The sequence below is a fragment of the Pongo pygmaeus genome, chromosome 20 (assembly GCF_028885625.2).
Source record: "Pongo pygmaeus isolate AG05252 chromosome 20, NHGRI_mPonPyg2-v2.0_pri, whole genome shotgun sequence".
Classification (NCBI taxonomy): domain Eukaryota; kingdom Metazoa; phylum Chordata; class Mammalia; order Primates; family Hominidae; genus Pongo; species Pongo pygmaeus.
The window spans coordinates 19474553-19502255 of record NC_072393.2 but is presented as its reverse complement, the minus strand read 5'-3'; the positions used below and the strand labels follow the sequence as shown (position 1 = coordinate 19502255).

General features: G+C 51.8%; 2 protein-coding genes across 56 annotated transcripts in view; one reads left to right on the top strand and one right to left on the bottom strand.

The window, feature by feature from the left end:
- On the bottom strand, positions 1 to 26728 carry ARMC6 (armadillo repeat containing 6). 10 transcript variants are annotated; one of them, XM_063658790.1, is made up of 10 exons: positions 26269 to 26405; positions 26046 to 26157; positions 17327 to 17493; positions 16125 to 16207; positions 8011 to 8584; positions 5884 to 6053; positions 4797 to 4928; positions 4265 to 4402; positions 2547 to 2789; positions 1 to 1804 (listed from the first exon to the last, which is right to left on the bottom strand). In XM_063658790.1, exons 2-9 carry the CDS (start codon positions 26072 to 26074, stop codon positions 2577 to 2579), a joined length of 1506 nt encoding a protein of 501 aa, XP_063514860.1. In that variant the 5' UTR covers positions 26075 to 26157; positions 26269 to 26405; the 3' UTR covers positions 1 to 1804; positions 2547 to 2576. The 10 variants fall into 10 exon arrangements, with proteins under 10 accessions (XP_063514860.1, XP_054320999.2, XP_054320998.2 ...); XM_054465024.2 differs by lacking the exon at positions 1 to 1804 and having other exon boundaries at positions 2028 to 2789; positions 26352 to 26728; XM_054465023.2 differs by lacking the exon at positions 1 to 1804 and having other exon boundaries at positions 2028 to 2789; positions 26269 to 26727.
- The window catches only part of SUGP2 (SURP and G-patch domain containing 2), a 42570-nt gene continuing 41326 nt past the window's right edge, over positions 26460 to 27703 (top strand). For 29 of the 46 annotated variants that reach the window (XR_008495834.2, XR_008495839.2, XR_008495835.2 and 26 more), the window contains exon 1: positions 26460 to 26794. Coding sequence is in view for 6 of the 46 variants with exons in the window: in XM_054465011.2 (XP_054320986.2) it covers positions 26764 to 26794 (31 nt within the window). In the remaining 40 variants the exon portion in view is untranslated. Of the gene's footprint in view, positions 26847 to 27703 lie in introns of all 46 variants that reach the window. The other 17 variants (XR_008495848.2, XR_008495846.2, XR_008495847.2 and 14 more) reach the window with 2 other exon arrangements.

Below are 27703 nucleotides of genomic sequence, written 5' to 3'. Positions count from 1 at the left end.
GGGATCTCGAGTGCTTGTAAGTTTATTCAGGTGAACGTTCAAAAACACTGACGGGAAGCTGAAGGCGCAGCAAGTGGGGACAGGGGCCTCCCTGCAGGGAGCCAGCCAATGGTGGGGGCAAGACAAACAGGAGTTCACAAATGAGGTGACCTCAGATGGGGCCCAGTGTCAGAGCCAGAGCACATGGGGTGATGAGATGGGGGTCTCTCCTGGAGGAGGCAACGTGAGCTGAAACCTCATGTGCTAGGAGGAGCTGGCCACAGGGAGGGCCAAGGGAAGGGCACTTCTAGGCAGAGGGCATGGCTTGTCACATGGGGGCTTGTGCAAAGGCCCTGGGGTGGGGGAATAGGGAGTGAGTGCAGTGGAAAGACTGGGAAATGGGCAAGGCCTGGGCCACACTGGGTCTGCAGGGCATGAAGTGCGTTTTTGTTTTTGTTTTGAGACAAGCTCTTGATCCGTCACCCAGGCTGGAGTGCAGTGGTGCCATCGTAACTCACTGCAGCCTTGACCCCTGGGCTCAAGTGATCTTCCCGCCTTAGCCCAAGCTGCTGGGGCCACAGGCAGGCTGAGGGCAAAGGGGAGCCATGGGCAGACTGAGAGCAAGGCTGGAGCGGGAATGACAGGGCCAGCACTGCAGGCCGTCCTCAAAATAGCCCAGGAGCACCTACTCCACCACATGACAGATGAACGAATGCTTGAGAACTGCCCAAGGTCACACTGGCCCAGGAGTTAAGTCAGGGCAGTCTGGGGCAGATTCGAGATCTTTCTCCCACATCCTGGGAGTCTCCAGGGAGGAGGGACAGGGCGGGGTGACTGGGTCAGAGGTCTGGGCCAGCCCTGCTGAGCTGAGAGCACCCTTTCCTGCTGGGGGCAGGGGAGACAGGGACACCACGGAGAGGTGCAGCCAGGGTGACGCTCCTCAGCTGTTTGCATCAGCTGGATTCCGCGGAAGCTGGGGGACTGCTGGGAAAGGAGTGTCACCGAGTTCAAGGACTGAGCCCAGGCCATCCTGGGGCTCCGGGAGGCACGTGACAAGCAGGGGCGAGGGTCCAAGAGGGGAGAGGCCTCCAAGGTGTGGGCAGGAAGGCTGGGGCACACACCAGTAGTCATGAGGCTGCCCAGACCCCCATCAGGCTACAAGGGATGCACAAGCCACCTAGTGACCATGGTGTGACCTCTGAGTGTGACTTCAGAGCAGAAGAGCTGGGGTCTGCAGGGCCACAGCTGTCTGGGCACCTCCAGAATGCCTGGGGTGGGGTGGTCACTGAGGGCAACAACGATGTCTTTTTTTTTTTGAGACAGAGTCTTGCTCTGTTGCCCAGGCTGGAGTGCAGTGGCGTGATCTCAGCTCACTGCAACCTCTGCCGCCCGGGTTCAAGCACTTCTCCTGTCTCAGCCTCCCAGGTAACGGGAATTACAGGCATATGTCACCACACTGGGCTGATTTTTGTATTTTTTTAGTAGAGATGGGGTTTCACCATATTGGCAAGGCTGGTCTCGAACTCCTGACCTCAAGTGACCTGCCCACCTCAGCCTCCCAAAGTGCTGGGATTACAGGCGTGAGCCACCGTGCCCAGCCGATGTCTATCTTATAGATGGGGACAAGAGGTTGGCTACCTAGGACACCCAGCCTAAGACAACTGGACATCCCCCATGTGCTCAGCCTGGTCCAACACCTCTCAGAGGGCGATCTATCACTGCCCCACTCCTCACTTTAGGAGGAGCATATTGAGGCTGGGAGAGGTTCTTTCACTTGCTCAAGGCCGCAGAGCTGAGTAGGGGATGAACGTGGAGTCCTCCGGCCCTGCAAGTGGTACACACATCAGCAACAGTGATCCTGACCATGGCCTCAGCACCTGCCTGTCTGAGGGTGACAGCGGATCCTAGATCCCAGGCTGTTCCCAAAACCTCTTTGCTATCCTCAGTGACTCCATGGCACCCCCACCAAAATGTCTGTCTCTCCCCCACACTCTGAGGCCACTGGCTGCAGCCCCCCATGCTCAGCCAAGCTATGGAAGAGACCCCTCCACTGTTCACCCAATGATCTTTTATTATCAGGTACCCTGGCTGGCCCAGGACCCAGAGACAGACAAGCTGGAGCCAAGCAGGGTGGGGCATCTGAGACCCATTTTACAGGTGAGAAAAACAAGGAGCAGAGGCCTGCATGAAACTGCAGTAAGCAGCAGGCGCCAGGGGGCCCAACCCCACTGGAATCGCCTGCCCTGCCCTGAACCTGGCCCACAGTGGCTGCGACATTTCAGACAGGGCAGTGAGTGATGGGACGTGCCCTTTGCCCCTTCTGGTAGGGCGTGGGGCTAGGGGGAAGGAGCAGGACAGTAACATCCGTGCTGCTGGCTGGGACCCAGGAGTGGCTGGGACGTGGGGGCTGCTTTCTTCTGTGTAGAGGCCTCTCTACAAGGCTCCCTCCTCCCCCAACCCTTTACCTAGGGCCTGCCAGAAAACACTTCTCACTGTGAAGGGGACAGAACTAATGGGGGAGAGTGGAGGACATGGATCTACCCCCATTCCTGAGTCACACGACTCACCCAGAGTCACGGCCCAGACTGGGCCTGGGGTCATGGCGCCAGGTTGCCCCTCTGGCCTGTCCACAGCTCTCGGAGCTCGACATGACAACCCAGGTCCCGCAGGGCGGCCTTGGCCACGTCCTCACAGTCACGGTGGGCAGATCGGGCCTGCATGATGAGTGCCTCAGCCCCCAGGTCCAGGATGGGCTTCGAGAAGGCCTGGCTGTGGGCCACCAGGTTTCGGATCAGCATGCAAGCCTGTTTCTGTAGGAGAGAGCAGCTGTGAGCTGCCAGATGGGGCTTTGGGGTGGGGTCCACTCTGACCTCAGTGTCTTCATCATAACAAGATGGAGGTGATCATAACCACAGCTGATATCCAGCAGCTGCCTATACTGTATCAAGCTAGACCCATCTCTCCACTTTACCCTCTTGGCAGCCCCAGAAGGCGTGGCTAACTCCCAGGCAAGGAAACAGGCTCAGGGAAGCTCCAGGATCTATCCTATGGCTTTGGAACTCTCAGCCTCAAAGTTGGCGAGTCTGAGGTCCCCTGAAGCTGGCACAGAGCCAAGGAAGGGGCCCTAGGGCAAGGTGGCTGTGAGGCCACGGGAAGAGAGTGGTTGTGCACAGGTGCCTGTCAATTACATCCCTACCCATTCGGTGGACATTTGTGCACCTGCTGTGGGTGGGTGCGGGGCACTGCCTGGAAGCTTCCCAGGGTGGCTCCCACCACCAGCAGGAGAGCAGATGGGAAGCGCATGCAGAGTGGGGAGCTGCTGGCCAGGGTGGCCAGAAGTGGACAAGGGGACAGACCAGGTAAGGGACAGTGTCCCAGAGTAAGAGCCAGCGAGAGCAAAGGCCCCCTGTGGATCCCAGCCTGGTGTGTCCAAGAATCCTATGCTGAGAGTGAGGAGGCGAGGAGGGCCCCGAGGGCTGCAGGGACGAGTCTGGGTTCAGCCAGGGAGGTGTGGACAGGGTGTCCCACACCCAGAACTCAGACCAGCAGCCCAAGGAGGGGGCAGGAACCTTTCTGAAACCCCAGGCAGATCCCCATCCACGCTTCCCCAACTTCTTCCTCCCCAGATCTTTCTATAGGAACTTTTAAGAAAGGAGATTAAGGGCGCGGTGGCTCACACCTGTAATCCCAGCACTTTGGGAAGTGGAGGTGGGTGGATCACCTGAAGTCAGGAGTTCGAGACCAGCCTGGCTAACATGGCGAAACCTTGTCTCTACTAAAAATACAAAAATTAGCTGGGCGTGGTGGCCCATGCCTGTGATCCCAGCTACTTGGGAAACTGAGACAGAAGAATCGCTTGAACCTGGGAGGCAGAGGTTGCAGTGAGCTGAGATGGCACCACTGCACTCCAGCCTGGGCGACAGAGTGAGACTGTCTCAAAAAAAAAAAAAAAAAAAAAAAACCCACGGAAGGAGATTACGTGTTACAGCTTTCTTTCCAGGGTTTCACCAGAAAGCCCCTCCAAACTACCCCCTCCCCAAAAAAGGAGAGTAAATGCAGAAAAAACAAAAGCAGAAAAGGAGACAACTGGCAGGCAGAATTCAGCACATTTTGGAAGATGAGAAAGAAGTTGGCCCTGTGGAGCTCGGCTGTGGCAGGGACAGGGATAGGGATAGGGATAGGGACTGAGCCTTTGCCCCACCACCCACCTGCACACCGCACCTGCTCCCATGCCCTCTCCGAACCCCACCCCAGCCTGCCTGCCCCCATCCCATGCCCTGCCCACCTGCACGCCGGCCTTCTGCGGGTGTGCCTTCATGGCCTGCAGTGCTGCCACAGCCCCGCCACCCTCCACGATGATGCGGCTGTTGTCGGGCTTACGCAGGGCCAGGAAGCACAGGGCCGCGCAGCTCTGCTCACACACCTGCAGGGGCCAGTCACAGGAAGGCTGAGATGCAGTGGATAGACCCCCCACAACATCCTGCCGTGGCCACCAACCCCTGGTGAATACCCTGCGGCCTCCCTTCCGTGGGTCTCTGGCAGCTCCTGTGTAATAACGGCAGGGTGACAAAAATATCAGCTCAGCTCTTAGGGGTGACAAGGGCAATAGGCCTGGTCAGATCTTTGCAGGGTGCTGGTGGTAACTCCAGGACACCCAAAGTCATGCATACGCAGGTCAGCATTTGAGAGCCAGAGCCCGCGACCCTCGCCAGCCCTGCCCTGGCCCTGCAGGGGACTAGAGCTTCATGCAGATACAGAAACTGAACTGGGACTCCAGCCACCACCCTGCTACTGTGTGTGCCCCCCGAGGTGGGTACCTGGGGGCTGGTCAGATGCTGGGTCATAGCAGCCACGATGGACTCCGTCCCGCCAGCACGGACAATAGCGTCTTTCACGTCGTCGTTGCCTGCGATGGCTCGCAGGGTGCTCAGCACTTGCTTCACGAGCTCCTGCACAAGGGAAAGGCCCGCTCACCTCCAGCCAGGCCGCTGGTTGTGGGAGAGGGCTCTGAGGGAGAATGTGGGGCTGTTTTGCTGTTTAACCAACAGGTATGGTGTGACTGCAGGGTGTGACTAACGAGAAGGGGTGGCAGATGCCTGTGGCTCAGGCTGCCTGTGTCCAAACGGTACCATCCAGGTGACTTGATCCCCTACCCCGACAGGGGCAGAGGGGGCATGTGACTCAGGCTGGCCTTCAGAGCACAGGGTCCCACTGTCCACGGCCACAGACCCAGGGTGGGCGCTAACTGCCCTGCACTGAGGACAGTGGATGAGGTGCTACTGGTACTACTGATCCCCTTGATGGAGAACCTGAGGACCCTGCCCCCTGACTGCCCAGGAGTACAAGGCAAAATGTATCCCTTCATTTGCTGAAGTTCGTTCCCATTCAGCTCCTGGCCACTTGCACATAAAGAGGCTGGCTGACGTCACCAGCTGGGCTTGGGGGCGCAGGACCGTGGCACCCCTGGGGGCTTTCCTGCAGCTGCAGCTGGATAGGGAGGCGCCTGTTGATTCGCTCCCTGCTGTGGATGGGCACATGGAGAAGGGCTCAATAATCGGCTGCTAAACAGAGTAATGAGTAGGGGACCCTGCTCTATTCTGCAGCTAAGGAAACTGAGGCAGAGAGGTGTAGGAACTAACCCAAGTATCCCAGCCTTGGCCAACACACCCCAACCCTGTGCTTCCTACCATCCTTTTCCTGGTGCAAGAGGACAGTAAGGGAGAGCAGGTGGGTTTGTCTCCGCCCCCGCCCCCGACCTTTGGTTCCTGCCCCTGGGTCCATGAAAAGAAAAACTGCACTTTGGTTCCGACATTGGCAGGCAGGGCCAGCTTGTTCTGACTGTAGCTCGTCCGGCTGACTGGGACCCAGAAGGACAGCACGCACTGGGCCAGAGGGGCTTCATACCTGAACACTGCTCTGGTCCCCCATCTGGTGGTCATTGCAGTCGGCTAGCAGGGACACCAGAATGCTCAGGCCCCCGAGGTCGACGACCTCCTGGCAGAACTCGTTGCGGATGGCCAGGCGGGACAGGGTTCCACAGAGCTCGCTCAGGATGCCAGGGTTATCCAGGAACGCTGCAGGGAGAAAGGGAGACGGTGGTGGGGGCAGGTAGAACCAGCTGCAGGGCCCTCTGTTTTGGCGGGGATCCTGCTCCACTGGAAGAGTCCAGCCCTTCTGCCTATTGGGGTGGCCACGGGCACCAGGAAGGCCCCAGGGAACACCAGGGGCTACCTGGGCCTGCAGTGCCCCCTGCTGGCTGCTGGGAAGACTTAAGAATGTGCCCCCACACCCGCTTCCTTCCATCATGCCCCAAATAAATTCCATACCAACTCGTGGTCTCACCTAAAAAAAGAAAACCATAATAGTGCTAAAAAAAAAAAAAAAAAAAAAAAAAGACATCTGAAGACTATTTTTATGATCATGGGGTAGGAATGGCTTTTCTAAGTGCAACAGGAAACTCCAAAACCATAGAGGGACACATATGGACTGGGCTGACGTGGCCAAAACTGAACACAGGAGCTGCAGATGGAGCCCAGAGACGCACCAGGAAGCAGATGCCAGCACTCACGCCAAGAGGGTGAAGATCCTGCACCTACACAGGGCTGCAATGGCCAGTTCCTGTGGCCACCTGTAGCCTTCTGCAGTTCCACCAATGCCAATCTAGGTGTTGCCATGGAGGTACTCTGTCCACATGGTTACCATCCCGCAATCAGCTATCTATTATTATTATTATTAATTTTTTTGAGACAGAGTCTCGCTTTGTCACCGAGGCTGGAGTGCAGTGGCGTGATCTTGGCTCACCACAATTTCTGCTTCCTAGGCTCGAGATCCTTGTGCCTCAGCCTCTCAAGTAACTGGGATTACAGATGCCCACCACCACGCCCAGCAATTTCTGTATTTTTAGTAGAGACAGGGTTTCATCATGTTGCCCAGGCTGGTCTTGAACTCCTGGGCCCAAACAATCCTTCTACCTCAGCCTCCCAAAGTGCTGACATTACAGGCATGAGCCACCATGCCCAGCCCAGTTGCCTTAAAGTAGAAATGACCTTGAACAATGTGAATGGGACTCATTCAATCAGCTGAAGTCCTTAGAAGGAAACTGAGGTGTTTCCCCGAAAAGGGGACTGCCTGGGAGTTTCCACCCTGCCCTATGGAGTACAGACTTGCCACAACTGCATGACCCCATTCCTTACCAAAAAGTCTCTTCATATATACATATCCTGTCTCTCTGGCAGAAACCTAACTGATTGGAGCTCCTATAAATAAAACAGGAAAGATGTGAGCTACCTCCTGGAAAAGCAGCTTGACTTTGCAGAAGGTCAGGACTCATTTTCAGCCTTGCTGGAGGTGTGGAAGGGAGACTGAAGTGGGCCCATCTCCTCAGCAGACAGAGTCAAAACCCCCACACAGGCCTGGCCACAGAACCAGAGTGACGGGGCAGGCAAGAAAGGGGAACTCATCCTTCTGACACCTTCTGTGTGTCAATCAGGACTTTTCTGGTGGGTTCAGTGGATGGGATGCGGGTAGGGGTTAAGACAGAAGCTTTAGGGTCTGACGGTCAGCACTGTGACCTCCCAGGGCCAGCTCACCATGGTCACCCTGGAGCCAGACACATGAATATGCCTAAGGATTTGTGGCTGAATATGATCAAGCGTGTACACATCCACTTGAGACTGCCATGGTGCATGCCAGCCAGCCTCCCCCAATCCTTATTTCCCTCTGGGGAGGTCCCCCTTCCCCACTCTCAGTCCCTGGAGTTGGACACAGCAAGCCCCTTCCCCAGAGAGCTCCAGAGATGGGATTGTGGCCTGCTCCTGGCCCATGAGTGCTGGCCTGGAATTCTCCTGGAGCCACTAGAAAACATGGGGAGACTCTTCACGAGGGCTGCCATGCAGGCAGGTCTAAGCCGAGGGGCAAGTGGAGCCTTGAGCCTGCCGTGCCTAAAGCAGTCCTGAGCCCTGACCCTCACTCTGGTCACATCTGACCCACCCACCTTTGTTCGCTGGCTCGTGTAAGCCACCGAGCTCTTACCTTTGGTGGCTTCGATGAGCACCTTCAGGCCTTTGTTCTCCTGCACAATCATCTTGGCATGGTTGTGGGCGTGGCCAAAGGGCACACGGATATCGTCATCGAAGGTCATGACACGCAGGGCACAGCAGGCTTCCCTGACCACGTCAGCGTGGTGGCCATGATGGGTGATGGCACCAGTCAGCAGGGGCAGCACACCAGCTTTCACCAGGTCTTGCCGATTCTGTTCATGTTTCAGGCAAGCGTGACGCACACAGCGGATGCCAGAGCAGGTCAGGTCGGCCTCATCAGCATTCCGGGTCAGCGTGGCCACGAGGAGCTGCAGGCCCTGGGTGTCCAGGAGGTCTGGCTGGCCATCAGTCAGCACCGACAGGGCATTGAGGGACTGGAGCAGAAGGCCCTGGTCACCTGCAGTGGCCAGCTTCCAGGCAGTGAAGATGATGGGGTAGGCCCCCTTCTGGGCCGCGAGGAAGCGGCAGGCCTTGTCCTGCTTGCACTGGTCGCAGAAGCGGGTGAGGTATGCTGACACCTCCTGGGGGCGAGAGCTGGCCACGGACTCCTGGAGGTCACTGAGCGTCTGGGAGACATGGGAGAAACCTCAGCGTCAGCTCAGGCAAGAGGAACCCATGGCCACAGCAACAGTGTCTGGACTCCTGCAAGGTTCCCTCCCCTGGGATCTGGGCCTGCAGTGGAAGTGATGTGGGGCGAGTTACAGCTCTGGCAACTTCCAGACCTGTGATTCTAGGAGCTTTGAGCTTCAGAGGCCATAGGGTGGAAGACTGACACACACACACACACACACACACACACACACACACACAAACACACAGAGAGAGAGAGAGAGAGAGAGATCCAGACAACTCAGTGTCCCTGCTGAGGGGCTGCACACATAAATGCAGACATATTAAACATTCCAGCCCTACCTGCCATCAAGAGGCCCCAAGCCATATCAGCAGAAGAACCGTCCAGCTGAGCCCAACCAGGCAGAATCACAAGAAACAATAAGATGCCTGTTGTTTTGGGTTGTTTGTCACACAGCCGTAACAAACTGGCACACCTGTCAATGGTCAGCTCTCCAAGGAAGGAGAAAGCCACATTCACCAGACATACCCATCCTGATGTCTCCTTTCATCTCTCTCATTCACTCCACAAACATTTACTGAGCACCTGCCAAATGTGGTTACACTGTACAGAGAGCAGATTTATCCAAATTCAACTCTAAGCCACTGGGGAGAAAACACTTTAAACAACTCAGATAAGTTTAGCTGCCATTCAACTACATGACCTCGGGACATGTCTTAGCATGAGCCAAAGATGAATCTGTGAGCCTGGAGTGTAGGAGATTATTTGCCCTCAGACTGAGTCAGGGTGGTTCTACAGAAACCACCAGCCCAAAGGGCTTTGATTTGGCATTGACTGACACGAAAAACAAAGAAGCCTATGGGATAATCCTCACTGAGCTCAGATTTGTGGACCTGAGTATATGTTACAACGCAACAAGATATTTAAAGAGATAAATTTTTGCTAAAATGAGATTAGAACTGAAAAACAAAAAACAACAAAAAATAAGTTAACACCAGTGTGCATGACTAGAATAGACATTACTACAAAGAATACATACAAATGGCCACTAATACATGAAAAGATGCTCAATATCACTAATCATTAGGAAAAATGCAATTCAAACCTACAGAGAAGCCAGGCGTGGTGGCTCATGCCTGTAATCCCAGCATTTTGGGAGGCCAAGGCAGGAGGATCGCTTGAGCCCAGGAGTTCAAGACCAGCCTGGGCAACATACGGAGCATTCATCTCAAAAAAGAAAATCAAACAGAATTACTGTATGATCCATCAGTTCCACTTCTGGGGATACACTCAAGAGAACTGAAAGCACAGTCTCAAAGAGATACCTGTACACCCATGTTCATAGCAGCATGATTCATCAGAGCCAAGAGGCTGGAGGTTGCATGGAGCTGAGATCGTGCCATTGCACTCCAGCCCAGGCAACAGAGCGAGACTCTGTCTCCAAAAAGAAAAAAAAACACTACAATGACAACAAAGAAATTCAGGCACATAGTATACCATGGATATACCTTGAGGACATTACGCTAAGTGAAATAAGACAGTCACCAAAAGACAAATACTATGATTCCATTTATTTAAAAAAAAAAAAATTTTTTTTTAGATGGCGTCTTCGTCTGTCACCCAGGCTAGAGTGGAGTGGTACCATCTTGGCTCACTGCAACCTCCACCTCCTGGGTTCAAGCAATCCTCCCGCTTCAGCCTCCTGAGCAGCTAGGACTACAGGCATGTGCCACCACACCTGGATAATTTTTGTATTTTTAGTGGAGACAGGGTTTCACCATGTTGGCCAGGCTGGTCTCTAACTCCTGACCTCAAAGTGATCTGCCCACCTCAGCCTCCCAAAATGCTGGGATTACAGGCATGAGCCAGGGTGCCCAGCCTGTGATTCCATTTATATGAGGTCCTAGAGTAGTCAAATTTACAGCAACAGAAGGTAAAATGATGGCTGCTAGGGGCTGAGGGGAAGAGGAACATGGAGTTTGTTTCAGTATCGCAAGATGAGATGGATAGTCATGATGGTTGCACAACATTAAGAATGTACTTAATGACACTGAACTCTACATTTAAAAATGGTTACAATGGTAAATGTTTTACGTAACAAACAGCGGTGTAGCACTTCAGCAGAAACCCTGTAAGAAACTTGAAAAGCTCCTGACAGAAATGCCTTTGAGGATGCACAGTACTGGAGTTAGAACTACCAAGATTTCACAAGGAATTACTAAGTTAGCAAGGATGTGTAAACTAAAAGTAAAATTCTTGGCCGGGCATGGTGGCTCATGCCTGTAATCCCATCACTTTGGGAGGCCAAGGCAGGTGTATCGCTTTGAGCTCAGGAGTTCAAGACCAGCCTGGGCAACATGGTAAAACCCTGTCTCTAAAAAAAATACAAAAATTAGCCAGGTGTTGGTGGCTCACACCTATAGTCCCAGCTACATGGGAGGCTGAGGCTGAAGAATTGCTTGAGCCCGGGAAGCAGAGGTTTCAGTGAGCTAAGATCACACCACTGCACTCTAGCTGGGTGACAAGGTGAGACCCTGTCTCAAAAAAAAAAAAAAAAAAAAAAAAAAAATCTAAGTCCTCATCCATTCTAAGGACCCGTCCTCTTGGCCAAAGGCATTCCAAAGGTAACCTGAAAAACTAGTTCAGGTCATGATGGGAAGTGGGGGTCAAATATGTCTCATTTTATCTTCCTGCCTTTGGAAGTCAGACACAACTGATCATCATAAAACTTTTTTGCAGCAGTAAGACACCAAGTTCCAGCCTAACTCTAATACAGTATGGAAAGAAATCAAAGTATTTTACCCTAAAATATATTTCTTTGACATATTTTGAAATGGCCCTGCAAAGCTATCTCTTGTGGGGAAAAGCTACATTCTATAGAGATTCCCTTTCCAGGTCTTTTCCCTGATTCAGGAGAGAATTAACTAAGAGTCTGGCACCTTTTTAAGTCTGGTAAGAAACATTTACAATCTATTTTCTCTGAAGCCTGCTACCTGGAGGCTTCCTTGATAAAACCTTGATCTCCACAACCCATCTTAAGCAAAATATTCCTTTCTATTGATTCTAGGTCTTTAGATAACTCTTTCAATCAGAAAATCTTTTTTTTTTTTTCTGAGTCTCATTCTGTTGCCCAGGCTGGAGTGCAGTGGCATGATCTCGGCTCACCGCAACCTCCGCCTCCTGGGTTCAAGTGATTCTCCTGCCTCAGCCTCCCAAGTAGCTGGGATTATAAGCACCCATCACCATGCCCAGCTAATTTTTTTTTTTTTTTTTGAGATGCAATTTCGCTCTTGTTACCCAGGCTGGAGTGCAATGGTGCAATCTTGGCTCACTGCAACCTCTACCTCCTGGGTTCAAGCAATTCTCCTACCTCAGCCTCCTGAGTAGCTGGAGTTACAGGCACCTGCCACCATGCCCGGTTAATTTTTGTATTTTTAGTAGACACAGGGTTTCACCATGTTGGCCAGGCTTGTCTCGAACACCTGACCTCAGGTGATCCACCTGCCTGGGCTCCCAAAGTGCTGGGATTACAGGTGTGAGCCACCTCACCTGGCCTAATTTTTGTATTTTTTGTAGAGATAGGGTTTTGCCATGTTGGCCAGGCTGGTCCCAAACTCCTCAGCTCAATGTGATCCGACCACCTCAGCCTCCCAAAATGCTGAAATTACAGATGTGAGCCACAGCACCCGGCCAGAAAAATCTTTAAATTTGCCTATGACCTGGAAGCCCCGGCTTTCAGCTGCCCTACTTTTCCAGACCACACCAATGTATGTCTCACATGTATTGATTGATATCTCATGTCTCCCTAAAATGTATAAAACCAACCTGTAGCCCGACCACCTTGGGCACATGTTCTCAGGAGCTCCCGAGGCTGTGTCATGGGCCATTGGTCACTCATATTTGGTTCCAAATAAATCTTTTGAAATATTTTATAGAGTATTTTCATTGACAGATGGTTGCTAAAATGCAGGTGGCAGAGCCAGCTGTGTTCTACCTATGACAATTTTGTGTGGTGCTCACCGCCTTGCTCATGGAGGGGGGCTTTACCCATTGACTCCTGGAGTCATTCACTCTCTGTGACTAATGCCTTCCATTCTACAACTTCCCACATATAAATGTGGCCTGGCTGGCTCAGTTTCTCCTTGGTCAGTCTCCAGACATTATTTTCCTTCTGTTTCTACAAGCCTGTTTGCAATAAATCTTACGACACAAACAGATTAATTTCAACGGCCATCACAATGTTGAATTTTTTTCTCCCTCAACAGATAAGCATTTTTTACACATCTAAGCCAAGGTGCACAAAGATCAATTATGCCGCAGGGCATTTGAGAAAGGGGTTGGTTCAGTTGCAAACTGACCACTGCGATGCAAACCCCAGTGTCTGGTGGGAGGGACAGGGCAGGGACTTTCAGATTTTACTATAAATGCTTGAGTATTGCTCAAATCTTTTATGCTAAGAATGTATTTCCACTCTTCTGTAATGAAAAATAAAATTTAAAATTAGCCAGGCATGGTGGCAGGTACCTGTAATCCCAGCTACTCAGGAGGCTGAGACAGGAGCATCACTTGAACCCGGGAGGTGGAGGTTACAGTGAGCCGAGATCCTGCCATTGCACTCTAGCATGGGTGACAGAGTGAGAGTTTGTGTCAAAAAAAAAAAGAAACAGGAAAAGAAAAAAAAAATTTAAGGCCAGGCATGTTGGCTTACACCTGTAATCCTGGCACGTTGGGAGGGCAAAGTGGGAGGGTCACTTGAGGCCAGGTGTTCAAGATCATCCTGGGCAAAGCAAGACCCCATCTCTACAAAAGAAAAAATAGGCTGGGCACAGTGGCTCATGCCTATAATCCCAACACTTTGGGAGGCTGAGGCAGGCAGATCACTTGAGGGTCAGGAGTTCAAGACCAGCCTGTCCAATGTGGTGAAATCCCATCTCTACTAAAAATACAAAAATCTGCTGGGCATGGTGGTGCACACCTGTAATCCCAGCTACTCAGGAGGCTGAGGCAGGAAAATTGCATGAACCTGGGAGAAGGAAGTTGCAGTGAGCTGAGAAGGGCCACTACACTCCAGCCTGGCCAACAGAGTGAGACTCCGTCTCAAAAAATAAATAAATAGGCTGGGCGCGGTGGCTCATGCCTGTAATCCCAGCACTTTGGGAGGCCGAGGCAGGCGGATCACAAGGTCAGGAGATCGAGATCATCCTGGCTAACACAGTGAAACCCCATCTCTACTAAAAAATACAAAAAATTAGCCAGGCATGGTGGCAGGCGCCTGTAGTCTCAGCTACTCCAGAGGCTGAGGCAGGAGAATGGCGTGAACCTGGGAGGTGGAGCTTGCAGTGAGCCAAGATCACGTCACTGCACTCCAGCCTGGGTGACAGAGCGAGACTCCGTCTCAATAAATAAATAAATAAAAGAACAGTTAAGAAAAAAAAGGAGCGAATATTATAAACAAACATGGAGTTTCCTGTACTGCTGGTAGAACAGCCTTTTAGTGCTTGGCTTCCTGGATCCGGGTACCAGCTCTGCCTCTCACCAGCTGACCTTTCAGGGTGCAGGGGGAGTGGTCACTGATCCTTGGGAAGCCTCAGATACCTCATCAGCAAAATGGGCTGAGCACAGATTAAGAGAACATATTTTAAGAATTTAGCATAATAGGCCGGGCATAGTGGCTCACGCCTGTAATCCCAGCACTTTGAGAGTCTGAGGCAGGCGGATCACGAGGTCAGGAGATCGAGACCATCCTGGCTAACATGGTGAAACCTCATCTCTACTAAAAATAAAAAAATTAGCCGGGCGTGGTGGCGGGCGCCTGTAGTCCCAGCTACTCAGGAGGCTGAGGCAGGAGAATGGCATGAGCCTGGGAGGCAGAGCTTGCAGTGAGCCAAGATCACGCCACTGCACTCCGGCCTGGGTGACAGAGCGAGACTCCATCTCAAAAAAAACAAAACAAAAAATAGCCGGGCATGGTGGTGTGCACCTGTAATCCCAGCTACTTGTGAGGCTGAGGCAGGAGAATTGCTTGAACCCAGGAGGCAGAGGTTGCAGTGAGCCAAGACTGCGCCAGTGCACTCCAGCCTAGAGACTGGAGACTCTTGTCTCAAAAAAAAAAAAAAAAAGAATTTAGCATAATGCTGAGCACTTAAGAAGTACTTAGGCAGTAACTGCTAGACAATATAGACGATATTGTTATTGACATATTTCCTATATAAACTTCATCTACAAATCAGTAGGAAAAAGATGAATCACCCAATGCAAAGATAGCCAGAAGACAAACTCATTTTAAAATAAATTCATCCAGGCTGGGCACCGTGGCCCATGCCTGCAATCCCGGCACTTTGGGAGGCCAAGGCGGGCAGATAACCTGAGATCAGGAGTTCGAGACCGGCCTGGCCAACATAGTGAAACTTCGTCTCTACTAAAAATACAAAAAAAATTAGCCAGGTGTGGTGGCGTGTGCCTGTAATCCCAGCTACTCAGGAGGCCGAGGCAGGAAAATCACTTGAACCTGGGAGGTGGAAGTTGCAGTGAGCTGAGATCACACCACTGCACACCAGCCTGGGCAACAGAGTGAGACTCTGTCTCAATAAATAAATAAATATATATATAATAAAATAAATTCATCCTTATTAGGCAAGAAAGGCAAAAAGCAAACTAACAACAACGAGGCAATTTTCACAAGACCTCCTCAAGGCAGGAGAGGATAGGACCCTGAGGTAGGGAGAAGTGTCATGCCTTAGGCGAGCTGGGTTTACACCCAGAGCCGTCTCTTTCAACTTCCTCTCCTATCACTGCACCTCCTGCTCCCACGTCAATGACTTTTCTTCTCTTTGGATCTCAATGTCCCCATCTCTACAATGGGGAAATCCCAGCCTTGCAGGTATTGTTTGGACAATGACCGAGAAGACAGGAAAAAAAGTACCTGCACAGAACCAGGCCCACAGTCGGTTCTCAAACACCGGAGCCTTCTGCTGTATTACAAAGTTTGATGGGTGACCTTAAGGAAAGCATTGAAGTTCTTTTATCTTCCTTGTTTGGGTCTCTGGAGAGGTTAAGTGCCAGCTCCTGGCCTGTTTCCCCATCACTAAGACATGAATGACACCACTTACCTCACTGGTGAACTTCAGTGCTAACAGACTGGCTGGAAGTGCTAGTAAACAGTTGGTGCTCAGTAAGTGACAGCCTTACTGTGAGCCCACTCTCTCGTCCTATGAGTCCTGACCATCTGTCTCTCGGAAGCCAGAGGGGCCCCTCTATGGTGTCCCTGACTCTGGGCTCCCAGCAGCAGGGACAACCAAGCCATCCACCTGATTTCAGCATACATGCTGCCCAAGGAGCTTGGTATCCCCTGCATTGGAAGGCATGCCGCCCTCAGACATGGACTCAGGGAGACCTGGCTGCAAACTCGAGCTTGCCCATGCATGCTGGCGAGGGCATGACCTTCAGAGCCTACATTCTGCCATCCAGGAAACAGGGAAGAGGTACCCCCAGACAGAGGTGACGCAGGACCTGCTGTGTGGGATGCCCACTCCTACCTGCAGGATGTCATGTGTGGGCTCCTGGGATCCGTCTGCAGAGACTTTAGGCGCCGTCTTTACAATGTTGCTCAGATCAACCCCTGTTGGGGGTGGGGGAAGCAAGCACACAGGGATCAGAAAGAAAGTGACAGCTGTCATCCCTGTGGGCCTGCTGGAATCACACCTCAGGACCCTTCTGCTGGGACCACCCCATTCCAGAAGCCTCCTACCTCCCCATTCCCGCCCATGCCACATCATCACGGGGGTGTAGAGGGTATTGGGTGTTTCTGCCACTGGGCCGTGGGCCAGCCAAAGGGAGCAGAGTGGTACTGAGGCCGTTGTCACACAAGGCTGTCATCACAGGCCACGTCTGTGCAGTGAGGTGCCACATGCTGCCTGGTGGGCTTGGTGCGGGAGGGAGGGACCCCACGGCCTTCTCCCTTGGGACTCCCATCCCTCCTGGCTCTGGCTGCATTCTTGCCCCTGCTGGCACCCCCACAGGGAGCCCCTACAGTGCTGGACACTTTTGCTTGTCCCACTGGCCCCTGTCTAGTGTTCTATACCCCACTCTGTGCCTACGAGGCTGACCTCTGACCTCTCAGGCTGTACCCCGGGTTTGTTCAACAGAGAAGTGAACTTGAGATGGGGGCAGGAGGAGGGGAGTGTGGGGTGTTCATTCCCAGCCCCCTGCCTCTGTCCCAGGGCCCAGCACCTGTCATGTGGCCCCTGCCCAGGACTCCTGCTCCCTGCAGTCAGGGTCTCTGCTGGGGCTAGTTGTGCTAGGGGTGGTCTCCTCACCCCACCCACACCATTGCAAACAGCCCCTCATAACCACACTCCTCCGTGCCTGGTCTGAACATGCCACCTGTTTCCACAGGCTGCTTCTGCCTCTGTAAGCTCAAGGTGGGGTAGAGTAGGGCAGGGAGACAGGGGCCCTGTTTCCCAGGCCAGGGTCAGGGAAAGTCTCTTCAAGGAAGTGATCAAATGAGACTCATGAGAAGGATCCAGCCCACAAATAACTGGTCGAGGTGGAAGCAGGTGAGAGGTGGGAGCAGGATAACCAGCCTGCCTCTGGCAGAACCTGGAGGGGACAGGGCCCAATGGGCACCTGGTTTCTATGCCAGGCATGTGGCACCCCCAGCGGGGCGGGGCAGCAGGGCTCTCCCATCACTCTTGCATCTAAGAGCCACGGATGGTAGGTGACAGTCACCCCGCCCTACCTTGCGATTCAAACTGCTCCACGGCCTCTTTCACCGCCTCATCTGGTCCCATTGCAAACTCCTCGATGTTTTCGCGCACAGCTGCATCAAAGGTCTCCTGGGCAATGCGCTTGGAGACCATCTTCGCCTGTGTTGATGTTGGCATGCAGTCGATAGATGCTCCTGAGCTGAGAAGTTAAGGCAAAGAGAGAGCTACCTCAAGGGTGAGCAGGCAATGGCAGGGCCTGGCCACCTTGAAAACGCCACTTAGGAAGCATCTACCAGCGACCAGAGCCCTACGACCACCCTGGAGAAATTCTTCCCGCCTACATCACAGGAAAGGGTGATATCCCTACTTCCCTAGAATTTCTGCAAATATAGAAGATACCGGGTGTGGTGGCTTAGCCTGTAATCTCAGCACTCTGAGAGGCCGAGGCGGGAGGATCACTTGAGCCTGGGAGGTCAAGGCTGCAGTGAGCCATGATCACGCTACTACACTCCAGCCTGGGCCACAGAGTGAGACCCTGTCTTGGGAAAAAAAAAAACAAAGTGTAGGAGAGAACACAGAGTTTACTATATTTTATCTAAGAAAGGTGGTTATTTAATATAATGATACTAGTAATGTTATTCTGAAACTATTACGGATGTAGCAAATAATAATGATTATATTATTAGGAATCAGAATAAAAGAAAAAAGATTCTGGCTGGGCGCAGCGGGTCAATGCCTATAATCCCAACACTTTGGGAAGCTGAGGCAGGAGGATTGCTTGAGCCCAGGAGTTCAAGACCAGCCTGGACAACATGGCGAAGGTCTGTCTCTACCAAAATAAAAATAAAAATTAGCTGAATGTGGTGGCACATGCCTGTAGTTCCAGCTACTCAGGAGGCTGAGGTAGGAGGATCGCTTGAGCCTGGGAGGCCGAGATTGCGCCACTGCACTCCAACTTGGGCAACAGAGCAAGCCCCTGACTCAAAAAGAAAAAAAAAAGATTCTAACATCATAAAATCAACTAAAAACAAGGAACTCCCTATAATTAACAATATTGGATGGTATACTGGAAATTTGCTAAAAGGGTAGATCCTAAGTGTTCTCCCCACAAAAAAGAAAAAGGTAACTGTTGATTGAGGTGAGGATTTCACAATCTGCATGCATATAAAATCGTCAAGTTGTATAATGTAAACATATGCAATATATTTGTATCATTTATGTACCATATATAGTACAAGATATACACTATATTAAATACATATTCACTGGTGCAGTGGCACATGCCTGTAATCCCAACACCTTGGGAGGCCGAGGCAGGTGGATGACCTGAGGTCAGGAGTTTAAGACCAGCCTGGCCAGCATGGTGAAATCCCATCTCTGCTAAAAATATGAAAATTAACCGGGCATGGTGGCGGGCACCTGTGATCCCAGCCACTCAGGAGGCTGAGGCAGGAGAATCATTTGAACCCAGGAGGCAGAGGTTGCAGTCAGCCAAGACTGCACCACTGCACACCAGCCTGGGCGACAGAGCAAGATTCTGTCTCAAAAAAGAGTACATCCTATACCTTGATAAAGTTGAGAGAAAAAAATCTCAGAACTCCTATATATGAAATGGAAATATCCATATAAACCCATCATGTGTTTTCTCTTAAGTAAACAAAGATCTAATTTTCTAGTCATAGCAACTAAAAATGCCTAGAAGAAATGACAGCATAGTAGCACTGAATACCTCTAACACCATGTATGGTTTCTACCATTTCCCACGAAAAGGAGCTGGGGGCAGGGCTAGGTGGCTCACTCCTGTAATCCCAGCACTTTGGGAGGCTGAGGCAGGAAGATGGCTTGAGGCCAGGAGTTTGACACTAGCCTGGACAACATGGGGAGGCCCTGTCTCTACATAAAATCTTTAAAAACAGGAGCCGGGGCTTCTGGAGGAATGGCTGATTCCAGGTCCCAGCAGGTCATGGGGCAGGTAACCTGGGGCATCTTGTGAGACCAGGAAGCAAGGAAGCTTCCAAACCCTAAGGGGTGCCTGGTAGCTACAGATGAGACAAGTGAACATTTAAAAAAAAATCCAGTACATATCAAAATCAAAATCTGGGCTAGGTGTGGTGGCTCACGTCTGTAATCCCAGCAATCGGGGAGACCGAGGTAGGAGAACCACTTGAGCACAGGAGGCGGAGGCTGCAGTGAGCCGAGATCATGCCATTGCACTCCAGCCTGGCTGACAGAGTCAGACTATGTCTCAAAAAAAAAAAAAAAAAAAAAAAAATCAAAATCTGTGCTTTCATAATACTAAAACAAATACAGCTCAGGCTTCTGAAAACCGGCCAAGAATCCAGCTCTTGGCAGGGAGTGGTGGCATGCTCTTGTACTCCCAGCTACTACTCAGGAGGCTGAGATGGGAGGATCACTTGAATCCAGGAGTTCAAGACCAGCCTGGCCAACGTAGCAAGACACTGTCTCTACAATAATTAATAACAATCTTTTTAAAAAAATCTAGCACTTAACCTGCCTCCCTTGTACAAATGGGTCCCAGGTTATAAAAAGAGGATGAGGAAAAGTTCCGCTTCCGATTCCAGCTGATCAGCCGTGACAGGAGAGAAACAGATAATGATCCCACAGGATCCAAAACCATCAGGTGTAAAACTGATGGGAGCCCGACAAGGGGTGGACAGGAACTCAGTCTACCGCTTGATCTCACATCATCAAAAGAGAAACTAGCAACACCTACCTCCTGAACAAGAACAAAATGCACCTGTGAAGTCATCGTGCCAAAATCTCAAACCCAAATCTGATCATGCATTCAGGGCACTTCCTGCTATGATGAAATGTTCTCTGTCTGCACTGCCTAGTACAGATGCCATTGGCCTCTGTGGCTATCACACAGCTGAAGTGTGGCAGTGTGGCTGAGGAACTGAGTGTGTAATTTTATTTCATTTTAATTTGTTAATGTAAATAGCCATGTGTGACGAGTGACTACGGTATTGCACAGCACAGCTCTGACACCTTAACCAACACCATGGGGATGTGATCTGCAAAATCCCTACTAGGGAAGAGAATGTCAACTAGAGGACAAACACCCAGAGTTTTCAACAAATAAATCACAAGAACAAAGAAAAGGAGAGTGAGTCTACCAACAGATGAATGGATAAACAAAATGGTCCATGCGCACGGTGGTATGTTACTCAGCCAGAGAAAGGAATGAGGTGCTGAAGCATGCTACAAATGGGGATAGACCTCAAAAACATGATGTCTCGTCAAAGAAGCCAGACATGAAAAGCCTCATATTGCACAATTCCAGTGATATGAAATATCCAGAATAGGCAAATCCACAGACACAGAAAGCAGATTGGGTGTTGCCAGGGACTGGAGGAGAGGGAATGGGGAGTAACTTCTAATGGGTATAGGGTTTCCTTCTGGGTGATGAAAATGTTCTTGAATTAGTTAGTGATGATGGTTGTACAACTCTGTGAAAACGTAAAATCACTACATCAGGCCAGGCATGGGGGCTCACACCTGTGATCCCAGTGCTTTAGGAGGCCAAGGTGGGAGGACTGTTTGAAGCCTGGAGTTTGAGACCAGTGAGAACATAGCGAGGCCCCGTCTCTACAAAAAAATTTAAAAATGTAGTCAGGTGTGGTGGCATTTGCGTGTGGTTGAAGTTACTTGGGAGGCTGAAGCAGGAGGATCATTTGAGCCCAGGAGTTCAAGGCTGCAGTGAGCTGTGACTGGGCCACTGCACTGTAATCTGGATGACAGAGGGAGACCATGTCTCCAGAAGAAAAAAAAAATTACTAAATCAAATGAGTGAATATTATGGTATGTAAATTATAGCTCAATTTCTTAAAGTGCTAGTTTGTTTAAAAACAAAAAGAACTGAGCAATGACTTGTGCCTGTAATCTCAGCAACTTGGGAGGCTAAGGCGGGGGGATCACTCGAGCACAGGAGTTTGAGACCAGCCTGGGGCAACATAGTGAGACCACATCTCTTAAAAAAAAGTGTGTGTGTGTGTGTGTGTGTGTGTGTGTGTGTGTGTGTGTGTGTACACACAAACCCAGTGTGTGTGTGTGTGTGTGTGTGTGTGTGTGTGTGTACACACAAACCCACCTTATAAAATAAAAATAAGGCCGGGCATGGTGGCTCACACCTGTTAATACCAGCACTTTTGGAGGCCAAGGCAGGCAGATCACCTGAGGTCAGGAGTTCAAGACCAACCTGGCCAACATGGCGAAACCCCGTCTCTACTAAATATACAAAAATCAGTGGGGCGCCTGTAATCCCAGCTACTCGGGAGGCTGAGGCAGGAGAATGGCTTGAACCCGGGAGGTGGAGGTTGCAGTGAGACAAGATCATGCCATCGCACTCCAGCCTGGGCAACAAGAGCAAGACTTCATCTCAAAAAATAAATAAATAAACAAACAAGTAAAATCCAGTATAGGCACACCCTGGAAACCAGGGGTAGGTATCAACACTTAGATGACCCACTAACCTTGGGCAGTACCTTCCCCTCTGACGGTTGGGGACAAGACATAGAGTTAAGTAAGATAAAACTCTTGGTAAAAATACCAAATCCCTTTGCAATTCTGTTTCAACCCTGTAGGTCGGCAGTCCCAAACTTTTTAGCCTAAGGGACCAGTTTCGGGGAAGACAATTTTTCCATGGATATGGTGGGGCTGTGGGGTGGGGATGGTTTCAGGATGGTTCAAGCTCATTACATTTATTGTGCACTTTATTTATATTATTATTACATTGTAATATAATAATTATACTATTCACTGTAATGTAGAATCAGTGGGAGCCCTGAGCTTGTTGTCTGGCAACTAGACAGTCCCATCTGGGGGTGATGGGAGATAGTGACAGATCATCAGGCATTAGATTTTCATAAGGATCCCTTGCATGCGCAGTTCACAGCAGGGTTCATGCTCCTATAATTTAATGCTGCTATCTGACAGGAGGTGGAGCTCAGGCATATTGCAAGTGATGGGGAGTCGCTGTAAATACAGATGAAGCTCCGCTCGCTCACCCTACGCTTGCCTCCTGCTCTGCAGCCCAGGGCCTAACAGGCCAGGGACCACTGGACCAGTATGGGTCTGCGACCCAGGAGTTGGGGACCCCTGCTGTAGATGATCTTAACAAGAAGGTCTTCACACGGTATGAGTGAACCTAACATTTGCCACTGTCCCTTTGGAACAAAAGGTGGAACAGGCCTTAGGTCCAGAACCTAACAGAGGTTAACAACTTTTTAAATTTTAATTGTTTTAATATAGCCACCTTGCTTATTGCAGTAATATCAAGTTTCTGTTCTGGAATTATCAAGTTTCCACTTCGGGCCAGGCATGGTGGCCTGCACTTTGGGAGGCCGAGGCGGGAGGATCACATGAGGCCAGGAGTTTGAGACCAGCCTGGACATGTGGCGAAACTCCATCTCTATAAAAAATACCAAAATTAGCCAGGTGTGGTAGCATGCACCTGTAGTTACAGCTATTTGGGAGGCTGAGGTGGGAGCCCAGGGAGGTCAAGTGAGCCGAGATCACGTCCCTGAACTCCAGCCTGGGTGACAAAGTAAGACCTTGTCTCAAAAAAAAAAAAAAAGGAAAAAGAAACAGGTCACTCTGGCCCACGCTTCTCTTTTCAGGCAGTGGCATGGGATGTACACATTCCATCTGTGTTCCTGCAGATGCCCACCGTACACTGCACACTGCCTGAGGGGAGGAGGACTGGCTCACAGCCAGCCTGCAGAACCCAGTTCCCACGCCCTCCACTTCAATGCCCTTTTCTTTTTTTTTTGAGACAGAGTCTCGCTCTGTCGCCCAGGTTGGAATGCAGTGGCACGATCTTGGCTTACCACAACCTCTGCCTCCTGGGTTCAAGCGATTCTTGTGCCTCAGCCTCCAAGCAGCTGAGACTACAGGCCCACGCCACCACGCCCGGCGAATTTTTGTATTTTTAGTAGAGACAGGGTTTCACCATGTTGGCCAGGCTAGTCTCGAACTCCTGACCTCAGGTGACCCACCTGCCTCGGCCTCCCATCGTGCTGGGATTACAGGCATGAGCCACCGCGCCCAGCCAAATGCACTTTTCTTCAATTCCCTCATGTGTCCAACAGAGATAAACACGAATCTACCTCATAGGGCGGTAGTGAAAAATTCAGCCAACTCCTATACCTTCCTCAGAACAGGATATGGACAGGCTCGATAAATGTTAGCTATTTGTTCCTTTCCTTTGTTGCTTAAGAGGCAATTCAGCAAGTTTATGCAGGAGTCCCATCTCACTCTTTTGCAGATAGGCCCCTCTCCTTTCTGCCCCAAAAGAAAAGGGAGCTCTTTAAGGGCTGCTATGGATTTCCAAGGTTAAAGGTGAAGGAAGAGTAATATAAAGAGTTTCTCAGTAGGGAGAAAGGAGTGGGGAACTCTACTCCCACCACCCCAGCCAGGCCAGGAAATTCCTTGTGGCCCTCAAGATCTTTACCCGAAAACAATTTTGTTGAATGTCACCCTGGCAATGTAAATTGACAGGTGATCTTCACAAGTGCAGGACAGAAAGTCATCACCTGAGACAAATGCATATCCAGTTGCTCTTTCTGCCCTAATGTTTATGTAAAAATGCAGATTTGGCCTGGCTCCGTGGCTCACGCCTGTAATCCCAGCATTTTGGGAAGCTGAGGCCGGTGGATCACCTGAGGTCAGGAATTCAAGACCAGCCTGACCAACATGGTGAAACCCCATCTCTACTAAAAATACAAAAGTTAGCTGGGCATGGTAGTGGGCGCCTGTAATCCCAGCTACTCAGGAGGCTGAGGCAAGAGAATTACCTGAACCCGGGAGGTGGAGGTTGCAGTGAGCCAAGATTGCGCCATTGCACTCCAGCCTGGGCGACAGAGCGAGACTCTATCTCAAAAAATAAAACAAAAAACAAACAAAACCTCAGATTCATGAGTTGGACTGAGGCATAAATGACTATTCCTCTACCTGCCCTGCACCCCATGTAAATCGTGTATTCAGTGAAAGGCTGACCAAAGACTCAAAAGAACGCAATCGTTTGTCTCTTATCTACCTGTGACCATCTTACACATACTCATTTATATCTCACAACTCCCTAAAATGTATAAAAGCAAGCTGTGCCCCAACCACCTTGGGTACATGCTGTCAGGACCTCCTGAGGCTGTGTCACAGACATGTCCTTAACCTAGGCAAAATAAGCTTTCTAAATTGATTGACACTTGTCTCAAATACTTCGGATTCTCAGTCCTCTGTGGAGCTTCTGCCAGCCCTTCCAGGTGGCTGCCTTTCCTGGCCACTCAGAGAGAGCCCACACTCTCTGGCTTCCACTCCCCAACCCACAACCCCTCCCTTCCACCCACCCCTGAGCTGACTGAGTTGGGAAAGTCTGGCTCTGTGACCACCCCTGACCTGAGTCCTCCAAGGTCCCCTAGATCTGGTACAGGGCTGAGTTGGAGGAGGAAAGTACAGATTTGGAACACATAAGATGGTGCCTAGAGATGGCCAAGTAAGAATTACCTGGAGAACAGCCTAGGCTAAAAGGGGGAAACAGCATTACCAGTCCCTATTATCCATCAGGGCATGCTGAGGGTAAAACAGAAGATGAAGAAGGCCCCTAACTGGCAGCCAGTTTCCTTCTCTCAGCCAGGATTCTGCTCATCAAGAAAACTGTGCTGGCCAGGTGCGGTGGCTCATGCCTATAATCCCAGCGCTTTGGGAGGCTGAGGCGGGTAGATCACTTGAGGTCAGGAGTTTGAGAACAGCCTGGCCAACATAGCGAAATCCTGTCTCTACTGAAAATACAAAAAATTAGCCAGGGCCGGGCACGGTGGCTCACGCCTGTAATCCCAGCACTTTGGGAGGCCGAAGCAGGCGGATCACGAGGTCAGGAGATCAAGACCATCCTGGCTAACACGGTGAAACCCCGTCTCTACTAAAAAATACAAAAAAATTAGCCAGGCGTAGTGGCGGGTGCCTGTATTTCCAGCTACTCGGGAGGCTGAGGCAGGAGAATGGCCTGAACCCAGGAGGCGGAGCTTGCAGTGAGCTGAGATTGCGCCACTGCACTCCAGCCTGGGCGACAGAACGAGACTCCGTCTCAAAAAAAAAAAAAAAAAAAAGCCAGGCAAGATAGTGCACACCTGTAATCCCAGCTACTCAGGAGGCTGAGGCAGGAGAATCGCTTGAATTCCTTTTGACTCCGTTTCAAAAAAAAAAAAAAAATACAAAATTTAGCCGGGTGCGGTGTTGCGCACCTGTAGTCCCAGCTACTCGGGAGGCTGAGGCAGGGGAAGCCCTTGAACCCGGGAGGTGGAGGTTGCAGTGAGTCGACATCATGCCACTGCACTCTAGCCTGGGCGACAGAGAAAGACTCCGTCTCAAAAGAAAATTAAACGTGTGCCATGACATGCTGGGGACTCTAAAAGACTCCATCCACATCTCCCTCTACCAGCCACACCCACTCTGGTTCAAACACCAGCCTCCCCTAAGGGCGGCGTCACCTGCCACTCCCAGAGCCTAGACTCCACCTCACTCACCTGCTCAAAGCCCGGTAGTGGCTTCCCAACCCTCTCAGAACAAAACCCAGCCTCCTTATCAGCACTTTCTCTACCTAAGCCTTCCAAGCTGCTCTTCCCCGCCTTTCTCATCCTTCCCAGCACTCAAGAGACAGCCTTCAAAACCACTTCTAGGTAAACAGCAGCCCTGCTCTCCCGTCCCATCACTCTTTTATTATTTGCACACCATTACCTGTATTTACAGCGACATCGTTCACTCATTTATTTGTTTGTACCCTGTAGCCTCCTTGTCCCCACTGCCAAGGACGGGGCCCGACACGCAGCAGGCACTCAGCGCACAGGTGCTGAATAAATAAAATGAATGAAAATAAAGCGAATGCCAGGGAAGCCGGGGATTTTGTCCCCAGGCGGCTTCTATAAAATTCTTTCATTTTTTTCCCCCCCAAACCACGTACCCGAGGGTCGCGCCAGCCCGGCCCTGCGGCGCCCCCACTCCCCACTCTGCCCGCGACAGGCCTCGGCAGCCGCAGCGTCTCACCCGGTCTTCGCGGCCACGTGGGGAAAGGTGGGGCGCGCGGTTCTCACCCAGGGAGCCGCCTCTAGCCCCTTCCGGCCGCCGTACGCGCGCAGGCGCTGTGGCGCCCCTAGTCTTGGCCTCCCAGAGCCCCGCAGACGGCTCACGATAACCAAGGACGACCGCGAACCAAGGTAAAGCCAACGAGGCCACCTCGTGCGCGACGGAGGCGTCTTTGCCGCCCCTTCCGGGACGCTCACGGTGGTCGCCGCCCCCAGCAGGGAAATGTTTTGCCTCCGGAGTGTCCGCCCAGAAGAAGTGGGCAGTGCGCTTGCGCAAGAGAGCCAGGCAGCAGCGGCCCGCGCCTGCGCACCAGGACTCGGCGGCGGCTTGCGCCTGCGCGGCGCGGCGCTGCGGAGACCGTTGGTTCATTTGCATGTCCCCGCCTCGCGCGGCGGCGGCGGCGGGTGAGGAGCCTGAGGCGGCGGCGGGGGCGGCTCCGCGCGCGGTGGTCTCGGGGTGAGGCCCGGGCCCTGGCGTCGTCGGTGGGTGGGTCCCGGGGTGGGAAGCTCGGGCTCGGCTTTGGGGGCCCGCCCCGGGCTCCGTGATGGCGTTGCAGGCTCGGCCCTCTGGCTGCGGCGGCGGCCGCGTCCCCGCCAGGTTGGCCTGGGTGGCCGGCTGCGGCCTCCCGGGCCCGGCGCCCCCATTTCCTCGCCCGCAGAGGCCGGGAGATGGCGGGCCGCGTCCACAAAGGCTCATTGATTCAGTCGTTCATTCATTCCTCCCGAACTCTGAGCGGCCGCCGCTCGGGAGGAGATAACGGTGCCCAGCTCTGCATCGGGCCCTTCCCCTCTTTAGAACCGGTTCAGTCCCCACATCAGCTCCTTTACTGGCTGCCCATTCCATAGGTGGGGAAACGGAGGCACAGAAAGCTTAGGATCGTGTCATTTGAACCTGGGTCACCTGACCCGGGAACCCTGCCCTTTGCCAGCAGAGAACAAGGGGGCTCCCCGAGAAAAGGGCTGAAGGATGGGACGGGGCGGGGGCGGGGGGGGCGGTGATCGTGATGGGAAATGGACCCTACGGGTTGCGTCTTGAAGTTGGAGGTTTTTCGAAGCGGGATATCTTGATGGTTAAGGATGCAGCCCCTGGACCCCAAAATGTTGCTTCTTAATCTTTTTACTCATTCTTCAGGGCTTTGGATGCACGAATACCCTTTTTGCCAGGTTCAAATCTGGGCTGTCTGATCTTGAATGGGTCGTTGAGTCTGTCTCCCTTTGCCTCCTCACCCTAATGTCATTCGTAACAGGACCCGCCTCTTCAGTGGGTGGTTGGGAGATCGCGCAAGGACCCAGCGCAGAATGAACTGTCACTAG